This window comes from Anopheles marshallii, chromosome 2, assembly GCF_943734725.1.
Source record: "Anopheles marshallii chromosome 2, idAnoMarsDA_429_01, whole genome shotgun sequence".
Lineage (NCBI taxonomy): Eukaryota > Metazoa > Arthropoda > Insecta > Diptera > Culicidae > Anopheles > Anopheles marshallii.
Window position 1 is genome coordinate 65,321,687 of NC_071326.1, and position 17,264 is coordinate 65,338,950.

General features: G+C 44.3%; 3 protein-coding genes across 3 annotated transcripts; 2 read left to right on the forward strand and 1 right to left on the reverse strand.

Annotated features, from left to right (window-relative positions):
- Nucleotides 1-10,025: 10,025 nt before the first annotated feature.
- Nucleotides 10,026-12,324, forward strand: LOC128708897 (probable serine/threonine-protein kinase mps1). The gene is made up of 2 exons (XM_053803875.1): nucleotides 10,026-10,954; nucleotides 11,031-12,324. The coding sequence occupies exons 1-2, from the start codon at nucleotides 10,026-10,028 to the stop codon at nucleotides 12,322-12,324; spliced, it is 2,223 nt and encodes a 740-aa protein (XP_053659850.1).
- Nucleotides 12,325-12,653: 329 nt separating this feature from the next.
- On the reverse strand, nucleotides 12,654-13,116 carry LOC128707421 (protein aveugle). Its single transcript, XM_053802373.1, has 3 exons — nucleotides 13,081-13,116; nucleotides 12,908-13,021; nucleotides 12,654-12,839 (listed from the first exon to the last, which is right to left on the reverse strand). The coding sequence occupies exons 1-3, from the start codon at nucleotides 13,114-13,116 to the stop codon at nucleotides 12,654-12,656; spliced, it is 336 nt and encodes a 111-aa protein (XP_053658348.1).
- Nucleotides 13,117-14,744: 1,628 nt separating this feature from the next.
- Nucleotides 14,745-17,264, forward strand: LOC128718410 (histone deacetylase 5). Its single transcript, XM_053812037.1, has 2 exons — nucleotides 14,745-15,616; nucleotides 16,121-17,264. Exons 1-2 carry the CDS (start codon nucleotides 14,745-14,747, stop codon nucleotides 17,262-17,264), a joined length of 2,016 nt encoding a protein of 671 aa, XP_053668012.1.

Genomic DNA, 17,264 nt, shown 5'->3' on the forward strand with positions numbered 1-17,264 from the left:
GGCACTCTAGCAGCAACAGCAGCATCAGCACGCAAACAGGGCAGCTATGCTTTCTTAGTGGTTTTTAGTGCAATAGGGTAAACGAAACGATACAATTCCCCGTTTTCGTGATGCGCTTCGCATGGTGAAGGGAATCGAAAGCCACCTAGTGACAGGATAACACAAAAATTGAACACCATCAAGACACACCAAACACTACGCAACACATTAGAGGGAAACGCCGCGCAGATCTGCACGGGTGCTGGCCGTGCGATCGGTGTAACGAAAAAAACAACACACCTAATGCCGTTGAAACGAAGGACGCATACAATTAGAAAATACAAAACTCACAACACGATAACAAAAAAAAAAAATAAGCAAGAAGACTTACTCCCGCAAAACGAACCGAACCCGTTAACGAACTCCGTCTCGAATCCGGAATAACGAAAAAAAAAATACCGGAAATGCATGTTTTTTCAAAACTCGTTGTTGAACGTTACACACTTACACAAACACAATGCATACACTTTTAAAAACGCATATCTGCTATTTAAGCGAAACAAAACACTAAATCTCTAATCTAACTATTTCACTTATTACGCTAATACGCAAACAAAAACTATACCCAATTGTGGAAGAATGTTGTGCGCTTCTCCTCAGCAAGGAAATGCACCGTGTGAGGTTAAGCCGGATTCGTGTGATTGAGTGTTAGAACCATTCTCTGTTCAATGCGGTACGCTTCCTATCCCCATTTCACTGCTGTGAAACTGTAACATCGAGAAACTGCTCAAAGGCAAATGCTAATACACGAACAAATTAAACCAACCATTCGCATATACGTACCATTGCTATAATCCGACCGTGAGGAACAAAAAACAATGAAACACGGCAAACTTCTCAGGCAACGCGTTATAATGGAATGTGACGGGTGGCGGGTTTTCATCCCACACACACACGATGTACGTAAATTTTGCGTGATACAAGGATGGTTATGGCCTAAGGGACAAAAAAAACAGCTGGGCTATGGCTAAGATTTAAGCTGATAAAAAAAACACATTGTACTACTCGCTAAGCAGCTTCCTTTCGTTTCGATTCCAACTGCGTGCAAATGTATAGTGGCATAACGTTTATCCGGATACCTTTTAAGTGGATGATGGTTTAACATGCCGTCATGTAAAATTGACTAAATGTGAATGGCGATGAAGAAACCATAACGGACGAAGATTGCATGGGTTAAAGTTTTCTTAAATTTTATGTTTACGAATTTATTTTGCCTTCAGGGCAAATGATCTAGTGGTTAGGACACGGCCTTGCGTCAGCTGACCAGTTTTTCGTGACATTTGAACATCAATAGTCACTTCATGACTGCTCTCAATTTTTTTGGATTCGATCCTCTGTTTGTTTGTTCGAACATAAAAAGTTCTGTCCGACGCATCTGAGATCCGGTGGGAGCGTTTGCGATCTTTGGTAAGACGTTATCCTTAATCAGATAAAACGAAATTATACGTCAGAAACTCAGTCATACTATTCAGATGTGGTACGGCCTTCGACAGACACTTTCTCTTAAAAAGGTCCATCTTGCCCAGATGGACTTCTCCATTGTTTGGCCGATTCCTTCAAAATTGATAGATAAATCAACACCTATGTTCTCGATCGTCATGCATTGCATATGCATTGATATTTGAAAGATATTTGTATAAGAAACTTGCATGTTTTTTTATCCTCAAGGGCAAGGTCTATAGAGTAGACAAGCAAGTACGGGAGGCTCTTGCAACATCCATGACGAATGAAATGGTGTGAGACATCTCGACGTTCTGAATCTGTATGCGTGGTAATTTCTGTCCTCAGTATAATTTTCTCTGTCATCTTATCGACAGATATTCAAGCCTTGGAATGATAGCCAAGATGCCCATATCATCACTGGCCATTACCGCAACTTTATTGCTCAACAAAACGTTGATGCAAGGTAATTATTTGTTACCACTGTAAGACAATTTAGATTGAGTTTAAAACAACCTCTTGTATCATACTGTCATTCACTACGAAACTTCAAACCCGTTTGGGCAGTTGACACAACACGCCCGCGCCGGTTAATCGGGCCCCGGATAATCCACGATCTACTATATTACGTGTATCAACAATAAGTAGCCATACCTTTCCTGCTGTCCGCTCATCTGGCAACGGTCGAGTTGACACACATTGAGGGCAAGGATAAACGGAGTTCCACTGTACATTTGCATATATACGCACGAACATAACCATTTACCACCGCCGCAAACGTTTGGTTGCGATGCATTGCCTAGCGATTATGATTGTGAAATGTGGAATGAGAAATGTGCAGTGCCAAACGTGGTGTTGTCCTTCGATCTAAATCAACACCAGATCAATGTTTCCTTTTGTTTATAAAGAAAAAATGAAATCACAAAACAAACAATGCGCTTTATAAGCCGTCTCTAGCCGAAAGGATATGTTAACATTGTTAATCGTTACAACTTTATGGAAGCTGTGAACAGTGCAGTTGGTTGGTGGGAGAAAGCTAGGAATAGGTCGGAAAATGATATACGCCTTAGTTTTTTTTCTCGGTTTTCCCACCACCACGCCATGTCGACCTACTGTTGATGTTTTAATGTAGGCAAAAAGAAACATACCCATTCGCCTTCCATTCGATGTGTTGAAGCTCCCCTTCTGAATTCTGTATTGTTTTGCTCCCTTTCTGTTTACTATGATATAATTGTTAGCAAAACGAAAATGATGTTATCTATGTAAAGCTGTTGCTTGTTCCCGTTGATGTGGAGAAATGTTTATTCCCATAACTATACACTAACCGGAAATGGATGTGTGCACGTGGTGTGATGTGAAACTGAAGCCCCGCTTGGAAAATCTTGCTCGGATGTGCGAAGCGTTTTTAATACCTAATAATACTACATCTTTCTCTATCTATCTAAATGTTTCCTAACCAAAGCCAACCTTAATCGATGCGAACAGTACGTTCCCTATTTGGACATTGCAACTCTTAAATGCTACTTATATGAACGATGGCTGCATCGTTGTTACCGATTGAACGTTTAACAGTTAATATGAGGATTTTGTCGAAAAACAGACGAAAATCTATCACAATAAACCATCCCTACATTCATTGTGTTTAAGTTTGCTCCACCGCACTGTTACAGGCAAAAGCGCCCAAACCAGGCCCCCCAGACAAGCTGCATTTGCGGCTGTACTATCCGGCCATACTTAAAACGGCGAAACAATTGGTACTCAGTCCCTGTTTTAGCGCAGTGAGTGAGATATGCCACCTCTCACCAGTGCGAAGATGTTACGCTTTCCTTCTTTTTACCGAAACACGACATCCACCCACTAGTGCATGTGCAGCAACCGGGTGGGTGGGGTCGGTGCATACACCGTACCGTGACACACTTTATCCTCTGTGTGTCATACACGTAACACAATACACGCTACACGGCATCAACATTACACACAGCAACACACCAATGCAGCAGCAGCAGCACACTAAAACAGCATCCCGTTCAGATATGGATGTAAAGATGTAGACAAATGCCTTTTTTTGTTGTTAGACTTCAGCAGCAGATTTTTACTGGCACTATAGTGCAACAAGTGCAAAGATATTACTGTTAAATATAAATAAAAGTGAAGAAAATAACATATGTAACGGTGTGTATGTGTTTATTTTAAATCCTGCGATTAGTTAGGTGAAAATTTATGAGATATAGTCAGTGGCGGATCTAACGGTGGGCGGAGTAGGCGGCTACCTAGGGCCTTGCCGTGTGAGGGGCCCCGAAAAAAGCTGTTTAGTAGGAAAAACTATATGAATCGACCTATAAATGGGCTAGAAAAGCATCGCTTTAATCTTCTCCGAACGTTAGAAGTGCCACGAAGTTTATCACCCCACCCCCAACCCCACCCCATAAATAACAACATAAGGATTTTATCGGGCAGCTCGCGAAGGATGTTATCGAGCAGCCCGTTAAGGATGTTATCGGGCAGCCCGCGAAGGATGTTATCGGGCAGCCCGCAAAGGATGTTATCGGGCGACCTTATCCAACCACATTTTTAGGTTCGTCTCATTTGATGGGCCTCGTACCAACCTCCCTCCCCCCTCCCAGAATTGTAATTTCTGAAATTAGATCATGACCACCCTCCCGGAGTAATTAGGGGCCCCAGCTATCATTCCGCCCAGGGAATTCAAGGGGTTTAATGCACCACTGGATATAGTATTGTTTATTTCTTAAATCTGTTTTGTCCGAACTAACACTCTCAAGTAAATATTGATGAGAAATCCTAAATGTCTTCACCAATCCACTAATCCAACAACTCAGCCGTTGAAAACCTGGGTACGAAGAAATATGCTACTAAGGATATTCGGAGTAACATCAATATTTCATATTGCTTTGAAGGCATATATTTCAAAGATCGGTAGATAAAATGTAGGGAGATAATTCGTCTGCTATAGAAATCCATCGTCCAATCGTCCAGATTGACGATTGGTAATCAACGTGAATTGTCCTGTTTTCACAGGTATTCCAGTCAATCATCCACCGGTTTAACGACAGTGTTAGACGTTTACTGCACTCATATTACGATATTTACTACTACAGTACATCGATTTTTTCCCGAATTTTCCCATCAGATTACCACGAATTGTCTATTATTTCTGCAGCTTTCTAGGACTTCCTAGCATTTTTCCAGTTTTCGACAGTTATTATTGAGGACACTCACAATTTTTTTATAAATTTCCTGCAAATTTTTAAAAATATGACTGTAATTTTCCACACAGTTTTGAAGAATTTCCCACGGGGTTTCCAATGAATATCACATGAATTTTTATCAATTTATACGGTGCTTTACGCAGTAGACCGCGGGTATTCTGGCATATATCTGTTGGATTTGTTCGTATGTTTAATTATTTTATTTCGAATAAATGGAAAGAGTTTTCTAACGCTCCTCATTAGTAGTATTAACAATTTTAATTGTTTTTTAATTTTTTTTTCTACTGTTCCATGATAAAAAAAATCCATTTTTATAGATTTTCCCGAGCTTTCAGTTAGTTCTCTAGCAGCTTCACAGCCCTGATTTGACCCTCGGACAGAGTCATGAACAGGGTGATCGGGAGCCAATTTCGGAGTTTCTGTACCATTTTTAGTTGCAACAAGTTTTCCAAAAATCATCAATTTAATCTAAATTTATCGCGTTTGGGAAAAAATAGCGGATAAGAAGAAACATTTTAACACCACTTTTTAGTTGTCTGATAGTTGTCACCAAGTTTTCCAACAATTATCAATTTTTTGCCTGTTTGGGAATTACTTCCACGTGTTTCAAAAGCACACAGAAAGCTTTCAATGCGTTAATATATTACGCGGACCCGCCGCTAGATGGCGCTAAGCGTTGCCACGTGTAGAAAAATTATCCTTGTACGAGGATAAAATCATTCCTGTTCAGATATCTGTTCATATAATTATTCTCTTTTATTGCTATGTTTAATCAGTTAGAACAGTATTTAATTTTTTAATGTTAAAAAACCTCACAATCGATTTTTAAGTATGTTCAAATAATTCAATGTAAAGTGCCATAATTTATTAGAGAAGCATTCCTAGCGAATGAAACTAACTTAAGTCGTATTCTCCCTTACATTTTCTTATGATCTTTGAAATGCGTTCAATTGGGAACATTTGTGATTAAAAGAAGAACAAATAACCTGCTATTGCACGTGCCTTTAATGCTACAAACACCACCAACAGCAAAGGTGTGTTGAGCGATGGAGTGGAAACGAAACAACGAAAAAACTACAACTCTACACGCACACACACGCACAGTAAACGCAATCCCCTCATCCAGGACGGATGAGATGGGAACCGCAGCCTACTCTGCTCGGTGCAGAAGGAATCATGCGCAGAAGGTCGATGTCAGTCGATGACCTGCAAAACAGTTGCAATTGCAGACGAGTAAACAATACACACCAGCAGTAAACGTTTACTAATAAGCTGAAACTGAAACATGGCCAACTAAATTCAGAAATGCGCACATTTTATTCCTCGTGTGCCATGCGTCTTTTGGTATCAACTTTAGGGAGACGAAAAGAAACAAAGAGCGAGGAGATGCGAACGAAAGGAACTTAGCGTCCTTGGAACGAAAATGACGTCACCGGCAGGATGAGAAACGCGCAGGCGCACCTTTGCGAGAGAAAGCAAATATTTTTTTTAAGCTTCAAAATGCGTAGACACATACAAATGAAGCATCTTTTGTATTTTATTATACAAAACATAATAACATACCCTGTATAATGAGCGACATTCAAGATCAATTAGGGATTTTCTCAATTTTTTTTCTAAATTTTTATGAATGAAAAAATGGCATATAACATTTTGCTATTCAAATCATTGCCATTTAACGAATTATTTAGTGAAAATAGTTGTCAATAACGAAACAAGAAACGTACGGAAATCTTATACTTAGCTTAAGCCTATTTTTCCCTTTATTAAGTCAGCCACTTCATAAAACACTTTATTTTTTAAGAAATAACAGAAAAAGTAAAAAAAAATTGTTACAAGCGTTTAATGTTCTTCTCCCCTCGTCGATATGCGGAGTTTCACACAATTTATCGATTTTGGTCGTTTCTGCGCACAAACCATCTCGCGTACGTGCATACTGCGCAACAGCAGGCTTGCGTGGTGTATGGCGAGATGGCAAAACGCCAACGTGACAAACCTGCGGCAAAACGAAACTCGCTCGCTAGCAACCCTTTTACACGGGCAGACACGAGGGTGGTTTAACTATGCCACAACACATTGGAGGGTCAATTCGCTCTGTATGATTCATTGTTTCCGTGTGGGTACACTTTCACTTAAGCTTAAGCTTTCTGGTACACTCGTTTTACTTATTGGCTTTTATTAAAATTTAGCATATATATAATATATCTATTGGCCAATTGTAAAAGTGTTTCCGAACATTTTACTTTCAATTGAATATTTTATTCTTCGTATTCGCAACTAAACTCAAATAAACCAACAACGCATCGGCAACGATCAGGAAAAGCAAGTTCCAAGGAAATCCCTCATAAAGTAGGGACACTTCAAGGGCGATTCGTAAACACGATCATACGGTAAGGTTCAAACTGGGGTTGGTTTTCGATTGCTTAAACCGGTCTATCTCGGAAGCCGTACATCGCGCAAGAGGTATGGGTAAAGATAAGCACAAAGCGCTGACAGATTAAAAAAAAGATTCATAACCTATGTAGTTCAACCATAAGTCGAATGTGATACTAATAATATGATATGGCAAAAACCATCATATTGAAAAATAAAAATTATTTTTTATTTAATAAGGACGGGCCTAGCCGTATTGCTAAAAATAAAAATTATATGGCTTGTAATTTCTTCTTGTGTTTATTTTATTAAAATTTTTATTTATTAATAATTATTATTGTGGATGACATATGAACTATTTAAGCAACTATTTTATTTCTCTTGTTTGACAAATAACTACCTTCTTTTTTCTATATAAAACAAGTGTCGTAAGAGTTATATGCTAAGTTTATGCGTCTTGTTTAATCTTGTAAAGTAAAACTACGACTTTATTGGACGCCATCTCCATAGTGTTAAGTTAAGCTCAGAGACGAATTTAACAGTTAAGGAAGGGAGCAATTCACAAATACATAGCGCCGTCAAACATACAATCACATCAATCATGAATACAACTTTGCCGTATCGTTAAGCGTTGTGGCGAGTGTTTGGTGATAAAATGGATGTTGTCGCATCTTCTCTTGAACTTAATTTTGTCCAGCTCAAACCTGTGCTGGGGTATGACGTGAAGTTAATATTAAAGTTACAGAAACAAATTAATAAAAATATATCATTTTAGAGAATTTTACACATTACTTCGCAGAGGCCCCCGTATATTTTCCCGCTCAGGGATCTCACAATTGTAAATACGCCACTGATCAATCAACCAAGCAACGAACTTAGAGAATTACTTTAATGCCTAAAATTTTCCGACTCCATTGATAAGTTTCAGCAAAACATGATTTGCTGGGCAAGGTTTTGAGAAAACAGGTTTTAAGAATAATAATTAAACGAATGAAAAAACGCAAAAAATATTGTTGTATAACTTTGGTTTGGTTCAGGCGTATACCTCAATCATGCGAATATGACAATCATCATCGTCATATTTGTAAGTTAAGCTGACTAGTCACGAGCCTAGAGAAAGTCTCGATTGTTTAGACTCCTTGAGCAATTATCAAAACAAAACCAAAATAATAATAAACCTCTTGACTTGAGAAAAGGTCGAAATTTGATAAATTGAATAATCGGCGCGCGTGTGACAATGCAATTATTCAAAATTTAATTCAAATTGCATCGAAATTAATATAAAATAATATAACTTTGAATCTTAATACTCATTACCAACTTCCATGTGTATTTATGGATTTTCTAGAGCTAGATTTTAAGCAACATCTCAAACAAGATAAATGATAAGTCCAAGTCTCACGGTGTATAAACCAATGCCCTAAGCGAATCGGAAACGTTTCTTTAATTCACCATACCCTAGGTTCGTCCTTGCGGGAAATAGAAAAAAAACCAGCCATCCTTGTACACGCATTGGGGTTGCTAAGGATGGCCAGCAACAAGAAGGGTGGAAAACAAAGGCAGCCGCGTAATAAAATTGAGCCACTACTACCCAACCGACCTGGTACTGAACGCGTTTATCGATCGAAGCAACCGACCCTGCCTGTGTGTGCGTTTTTGTACGCTTATCCCTTGGTTTGGCACTGCTGGCGCTCTTACGACTGGCTGCAGCACCGATGCGACGCTCAGCCGACTGCAGCAGACTGCTTCGATTATGCTTAGCCCAGGTTGAAGGTTGAAAAAGGGGAGGAAACTCACCTCTGTTGGGCAGATTTGTATTTCCACCCTCGTTGCACGTTCGTTCGTTGATGATACCCTTCGTGCATGCGCATGCACCGTTTGCATCGTGAGAAACCAAGGCGTGCTTCGCTCATGGAAGCAAATTGTGGAGATTAGGTTAGCAGTGTTTGTGTTCTGGTGTGTACTGAAAAAAGAACATGTTACAGACATTATTATCAAATTAAACAAAAACAATAGGCAAGCTAAATTTTTCTTCAAACGTCAAACCGAACACAATCCTCCCTGTTTTTAAGTGCCTTGGCATAATCATCAAATCGAAGCCTTCGAAAACGACTTGCGCAAAGAAGAAAAGAGAGGCGAGAGAAAGTTTTCGGCCAAATGGTTTAAAAAAAATCTCGCAACAACAAAAATAAAACCCCAGCGACCACGTCAATCGGATGTTAAATAGGGTGGCTAAGCAACCAAAAGGACTGGAAAAAAGGATATCGCATCGCATGTCTCTATCTTTTCCACGCATTCTTCCGTTGTTGCTGTTGTCTCGCTCGCTCGTACTCTCTCTCTCTCTCTCTCTCTCGTTCTCTCTGTGTAAATCCGACGACAGAGCTTCTGCAAAAAAGGGGAAATCAAGTCAGCTGAGCGGATCGAGCTACTGTGACCAGGACGCGGCTCTAGTTCAGACAGTGTGTGTGTGGCGCTGTCATTGACAGGATCCCGAAGTTTGGTGCGTTTCTGCTGCCGGAAGTGTATGTTACCTACCCTTGGCAAGAGACGGCAACAGTGTAATCGTTCGTTCGCGCAAGTGAATCGAACGGAAGGGAGCGAAAATAAGCTGCCACACAGCGGTGTCCTAAGTGTGGTGTGCCGTCTGTCGTGCCTAATGTGACGAATATTGATTTTCTCTCCCGATTGACAATTCTCCTACGGTGGTACCGAGTTTGTGTGCGCGCATTCGGGAACGCTGGTTCACTGTGCACGAGTGGGGAAACACGCCATTCCGCACAGAACCATTCCCCGAACGCATCAGGACAACGTGCGCCCGACCCAACTGGTGCTGCGTGTGTCTTCTGTGTGTCGAAAGCGCTTGACGTAAGCAGCTTCGCAGCTTGCTTTGACCAGTGAGTGTGTAATAAAACATTCCAAATTTGAGTAATTGATTAAGGCAAAGCAATGACGTCCACATCGGCCTCAACCGCCGGTACGGAGGGTGCAAGCATACGGTTGAGTAGCGGTCGGTTAAGCCTAAAGCAGCGTGCCCCGAGTGATGGTACCGATTCGTCGTCGTGCAGCACACGGGAACCGTGGATATCGACGAACAAAATTCTCAACAGCAGCCTGTGCGGTCGACGCATCAACAGCCGCAATCCGAACTTTGACTACGACGAAACGAAGTTGCTGATTGCGCTGTGGGGCGATCCGGTGGTGCAGAAAACGCTCATCACCACGCACAAGAAGCATCCGGTCATTGCGGAACTGGCGCGGAAGATGCGAGACCACGGATATAACCGGTCGACCGAGGAAATAAATACACGCATCAAAAACCTCAAGTGTTTCTACAACCGCATCAAAAAGGACATGGCGGCCGGTATTATAAATCAGACGACTTGGCGCCATTACGCCGAGATGGACGAAATCATTAGCCGGCCGGTGTTTGGCAATGCGCACCGGCTCCACCTGCAACAACAAACGAAGCAGCAGCATCAGCAACAGCAGGATGCCGTGGCACAATCGTCCAAGCACGAGAACGACCAGGACGATGGTGCTAAGGATCCGCTTCCACAGTTCCCGGTAAAGCTGGAGGTAATGAGCGACGATGATGATGAATACGAACCAACGGAGATACGGGCGGAAGATTTGCTTACCATCGATGCAAAGTTCCCGGAAGATTCGCCAACAGTACCAAGTCAGCGTTCATTGCGTCGCAATAGAAATGGTGGCGCTGGCAGTGGCAGCCGAGCTGGGAAGAATGTCACTAACGGAAGAGCAGGAGGTAACCGCAAGCAAACGGAGGAAGACGATGATGACGATGAGGATGAAGATGAAGAAGAGGAGGAGGAAGAGGAGGACGATGATGAAGGTAGTGATTTCGATGTCGAAAAGTAAGTAGCTACACTCTGGTTAAGTGTTCCTTGTGATATAATTTTTTAAGAGTTTTTATTTTCTCTCGTTTTGCAGTGAATTTAACGACGGCTTGGATGAATTACTGCAGAAAGCACAAGCCACTAAAACCACTTCCGGCTCTGGTGGGACAAAATCGACGAGCGGTGCAACAGGAAAACCAGCCAGTACGAGCGGGTTAGTGATTGAAACAATCACGTCGGGCAACGGTACCACTATCACGGCAACCGGTACATCCTCCACGAGTATACCGACCACCGGGAAGATATCCGTCGTTCCGACAAATCTACTGATGAAGCAACCTTCATCGGTTGCGTCTAGTTTGGCCACACCGATACAGATCTACACCCAGCCAACGATGAGCATCGCAAAGGGCGTCGGTACGGGAACAGCGACTATGGTTGCTACGGCCGGTACGGCCGGTACTGGTTCAGGTTCTGGTGTAGGTACGGCCCCAATGAAGCTGCTGCTGGTAAACACCGTCGCAAAGGATGGAACAACTCAACAAATACTAACGCCGGCATCGGAAGCAACCGCGACCATGCCAAAGCTTATCCCTGCGCCCATACATCACTCCAAAATACCACTCTCGGTAACTGGTCAATCTCCGATCGTCACCATACCGACGGTTAACGTACCGAAGAAGGTGGGTGAACCGATCAAGCTAGGGACTACCGGTGCGCGAACAGCAAATGGTGGTCAATCTGCGGGATTTCGCACACTACTCACCCAGCTCGTTGCTATTCAGCGTGAAAATTTGACCCTCAACAAGGAACGTTTGGCACTGGAAAAGGAACGGCTAGAGTTCGAAAAGCAGTTCGGCGGTTCACTCGTCGGTATGGTGCGCAACATGAGCACGTTCTTTACCGGTATGCTGCAGCAACAGCGGAAGGAACAGCAGCAACTAAAAGAAACACAGCACGAACCGCAACCCAGCAACAAAGCAGTAGAGTCGCAAATAAAACGTGCGGAAAACGCCAAAACTCCACCGCTGGTCGCTACCGATGGCCATGCCGGTTTGGAGAGGCGTGAAATTTCATCATCTGCATCATCGCCATCATCCGCGTCACGGGTTGCATCACCAACGTCAACGACGAAAGTACCGTCTGCGGACAGTGGAAACGAGACGAAGGAACCCATCACAGGGTCGAAACGTTCTGCACCTTCCTCCACACCACCACCCTTAATGCCGGTACCATCTTCCGTGAAGCCTTCATCCACATCGGACGTGTCCTTGCCGAAGAAGCGTCGTATGATGACTCGCAACTCAGCGCAACACATCCAGTCGACCGCAAATGGTACTGAAGATCCACTTAAAACGGAAGTTATTAGCGATGCCGACGATCCCTAGGATGGACGGATCATCGTTGAATAATACGTTTGTGGGGACGAATTGGAAACACAACCGAACCGAATTAAGAGCGAACTAATATCAACATTTATTCAGTCTGTCCGCACTACTAACCATCGCAAAGGATGTTGCTACGTTACAGTAGCGATGTAATGCCTATTAGATTGATCCGCCACATGTTCCTTTACCGGAATCGTTTATTTTTTATACCGGAGTTGATGTTTCCTTCGTTCACTGAAACACATATTTTTTTTTTAACGCTCTGAAAATTGTTAGCGAAAAATACGATTTAATACCAATAAACAAAGGGAAACATTTTCGCACATTTTCTAGTAACAGTTCTGGTACACATTGTTCATCAGCTCCATATCGCGTATCTCCATGATGTCCGTCTTCAGCCGTTGTTTGATGATTTCACGCAGAATGTCGTCTCGATCTTTTTCATCGTGAATGCCCATCCGGTGCAGCGTCAGCTCGTCTGTTATTCGCAGCAGTGCTCGGCCCGTTATTTCATGCTAAACGTAACAGATACTGTTATAAACGACCGTTGCGCTAACTTTCGGGAAAGAAATCTCTAACTTACGCGCTGAAACAGCTCCTGATATTGCGCGCATCGTTCGTTGCAGTGTCTTCGCAGCCATTTCAGTGTATCAGCGACGGTCCACATGTACACCGGTTTGGGACGTGCAGTCTTCGTCTAAACGAACAAAAAATAAGCACTGTAATGCATGGCTGAGTGCGCTACCAGTCGCTTACCTTCGTTTTTGCCACCGGAACCGTTTCTTCGACCATTTTTCCCAACAAAATTTGCCTTTCTTTAGCGTCTTTGCAGTAGATGAATGCGATGCAAAACTGTAAAAATGTAAACAAATCTAAATGCTGTCAAAATGTGTTGTCACGTATGGGTTCGGGGTTCGAACACCAGATGGCAGAGTCGTACCGTTTAGGTGTTGTTTTGTTTGGAATATCGGATATCCTCTTCCAGTTCGTTTGTGTCGAAAAATTAAGCTAGTGGTTGTTATCAAAATCTGCTACAATTTAAGCATAATTTATATTAAAACATGATACGGCTCTCGGCAAAATACGGCTCTCTTTCAATGTAAGTAAGACATCCGGTAATGCATATCCAAGATGCCATAGAGATGCCTAAGTACACTGGGAACTTTTGTGACGCCCGTAGCTTAAACAAAATTGTTTGGTACGGTTGCTTCCATAGTTACACAAGAAGACAAGACAATTATTCAACAATTAGATTCGTCGGAAAGCTTTCGATAATCTGAGAAAACGGATTAATTGGTCGTTGCTTTGAGTTCATCTTAAGCTTCAGATAGGTAGATCATCCATCATTACCAGATACTACAAAGGAAATGCAATTTCTAAATTATTTCTCTTTCAAAACAGGAATCCATCGACAAGATTATGCGCAGACCACCGGCCTAAATATTGATGAAAAAATTGCAACCCTGAACATTTTAATATACCTATAGCAATGAAGCTAACTAGCATATCCTTGAGAGTGGTGTCCGGCTACCGTGCGCCGCTTACATCCCTCTTCCGTTTCGACCAGCAGCACACGATACGAATTATACACACGTAAGTATGCAGCGGGTGATGTGCGCCTGCCCTTAATATGTTCTCACTGGACACCAGTACGGAGCACCAGGTAGTCTCACCGGAGTGACGCAATACAAGGAACCGGTAAACCGAGGGTAAACGCGAGTCCCGGTTCGGCGACGAGATGCACAAGTGTGTAGTGAGGCTCGTACTACGCAACCACCACCTTGCTCATGGAAGCCCGAGCGCATGCGTGTCTTGCGTACCAAGTTTACCAAGCCATCCCAACCACCCCTTGTCCCATTCTGACACGACGAAAAAAAAACCTCTTAGGGTTGGCGAAGGGGTGTGCGGTGCAATGCAATCAAGCCAGAATGCCACCCTCCTATATGTTTGGTTACAGCAGGAAAAAATACAACAAAGACCAGAGCCGAGCTGGACGCGTTTGGCAGTCGCAGTACGCATTCACCACGCATCGTCCCAGCAGTCTAAACCGAACGAGCCTTCTGCTCGGTGTGTACACGTGCTCTTTAATTCGCTCTCTCGTGCTCAATCGCTCTCCCACCGGAAACGGTTATCAAAAGGGGAAAGGAGCGACCGTAAAGATAGACAGGACAACGGTGTACGGCCGACTTCGATATCGATTTTTCTACACTGCAAAACCCCAGCTCCAGTAGTCGTGACGCTCGTCGTGAGTAGTAACGTTTGCGGACTGGAACGAATGGTACGACTGCGTAGGCTTTAGTGATGTGTTAGATTATTCGTGTGTGAATGTGTGCCAAGTAAGTGAAACGTGCAGGTACTGCTGTACAGCAACGAAACCAACGTGTTGGGTAGTGGAAAGACGGTGCCGACGCTTTAATTGAATGTCGCCTCCGCGAGCCGCCGCGATACGTTTGCGTTTGCGGAACACAGTGTTGGCGCAGCGACACACCCTTGGCAGTGGCAAAAAGCGGCTACTGTTTGGCCATCAAAAGCAGAAGAAACCGTGGTCAAAAATGTGGGTCTCGACGAACAAGGTGCTGATCGGATCGGTGGGTGGACTGAAGAAAACGCACTGCCGCAATCCGAACTTTGACTGCGAAGAAACAAAGCTGCTGATATCCCTGTGGGGTGACCCACAGGTACAGCGGACGCTCATCACCACGCACAAGAAACACCCGGTAATAGCGAAGCTGGCGGAAAAGATGCGCGAGTACGGGTACAACCGTTCGACGGAGGAAATTAACACGCGCATCAAGAACCTCAAGTGTTTCTACAACCGCATCAAGAAGGATCTGGAAACGGGCGTTATAAACGAACCGTCCTGGAAGCATTTCCACGCGATGGACGAAATCTTGACGCGGCCGGTATTTGGCGGTGCTAATGCAGCTAGCCGATATCAACCGACACCGCTTGCATCGGGATCGGGTTCTGGTCCGTCAAATGCTGCCGGCAGTGGCCGTGTAGCTCGTCCGAGACTGTCGGCCGGGTCGGCGAGTGGACCGGAGCTGTCGGAGCTCGATCCGGAACAGATCGAAGTGAAGCTGGAGTTGGTAAGCGACGAGGAAAAGGAAATACGACCGGAGGACCTGCTGAAGAATGCGGAACAGGTCGAACTCAAGGAACCCAACCTGCTGATACCGAAGGATGAACCGATGGAGGAAGACGAAGACGATCCGAATGATCCGGACTTTGAGGATGAGGGTGGAAGCGAAACGGACGATGAAAGCTCCGGCATGGATGAGGCTGATGAAAGGTAATGGCAAACATAGGCTGTAACATTTCAATTACGCATTTAGTGTATTAGGAAACCGATTAGAACGGATTAATGTGTTTGATGATTTTGAAGATGACCATTGCATTTTGGACATCGTTTTAAAGAAATGTATATGCACCCAGCAGAAAAGGTTTTCTGACAAGCCATTTTTACAAGCGCTTCTCGTTTTTGCTTATTTGGCGTTTGCGCGTACGTTTCTACTACCGTAAGCATGGTACCGTTTCCCCTCAATCTGTACCAAACAACGAAACGGATGAAAACAGCTTCCCCTATGTTTCAAAATGGCGCTGCTCTTCGGCGTCGGCGCAAAGTACGCGTGCGGCACGGGAACGCTACGGGCCACGTGTTTGTTCGGGTGTGCCGAACAGTATTTCCGAGCACTGTTATGTTGACATCTGCGGTGCTACGGAGCAACAGGTGGCTTTTACGGTTGCCTTCGTTTCCTCAGCGTGCTGATTCGTTTTTACTGCTTTTTCGTTGCAGCGATCGATCGACCCGGCTAAGACGTCGCACGAGACGTGCACACAAACCTAAGAAATCTAATCCAACTGCTGGCGAGAAGACCCCATCGATCAATACCAGTGTCACTACGAAAGGAAATGGTACGGCGACCAGCACCACAGCACAGCCGTTGCCCGGAACGATCAAGATTATTAATTACTCCGGCGGTGCCAACTTCAAACTGTCCACGGTAGCAAACGTCATCAGCGCAGCAGCAACCGCTGCGCCTACGGTTGGCATAACGACTCTCGCCGGGAAATCGGACACAACGGCCACTACCACCGCTGCGCCGAGCAAAATTTCTCTCGTACCAACCAACTTTCTACTGAAGCCACAAGCGTCCGGCATCGGCTTTAAACAACCGATACAATTGTACACGAAACCGACCGTATCTATCGCAGCCACCAAACCATCACCGGGCGCACAACCGATCGTGTCCGTCAGTGCGAGCAGTGGAGTCACCACCTCAACCGCCGGCACGCCCGGTGCACCGATGAAAGTATTTCTAGTCAACACACTCTCCAAGGATGGGTCGTCCTCTAAGCAGCAGCTCCTCACGTCGGCAGCGACCAAACAGATCTATACCACCTCGACCGGTGTATCGCTGCAAGGTACCTCGCACGTGTCCGGCCTCCCACAGATCAGCATCCAGCCGAAGCAGTTACTGAGCGCCCCCGGGACGGCAACGCTCGGTAGAAACATTATTCAAACCACAAACACCATACCGACGGTTCGGCCGGCTGCCGCACCTGCACCGAAGTTCGGCGGCTTTAAGTCACTGCTGAATCAGCTCGTGGGGTTGCAGCGCGAAAATCTGGGCATCACGAAAACGCGCCTGGTTGCAGAGAAGGAACGGTTTGGCAATGAAAAATCCGTTGCGAATTCGTTGCTGGATGCGCTCGGCGAGCTGAATGCGCTACTGACGGAAGTCAATGGTGGGCTGCCGGAGATGAAAGAATCGGAAGAGGATGATGAGGATGAAGAGGAGGAGGAGGAGGAGGAAGAGGACGACGAGGCCACGGTAAAGATATCGAGTGATAGTCCAATCTCTAGTCCGGGGCGCAGCGTTAGCAGACACGACGATGGCATGAAAACGGAAGTGATCAGCGATTCGGAGGAAAGTTAG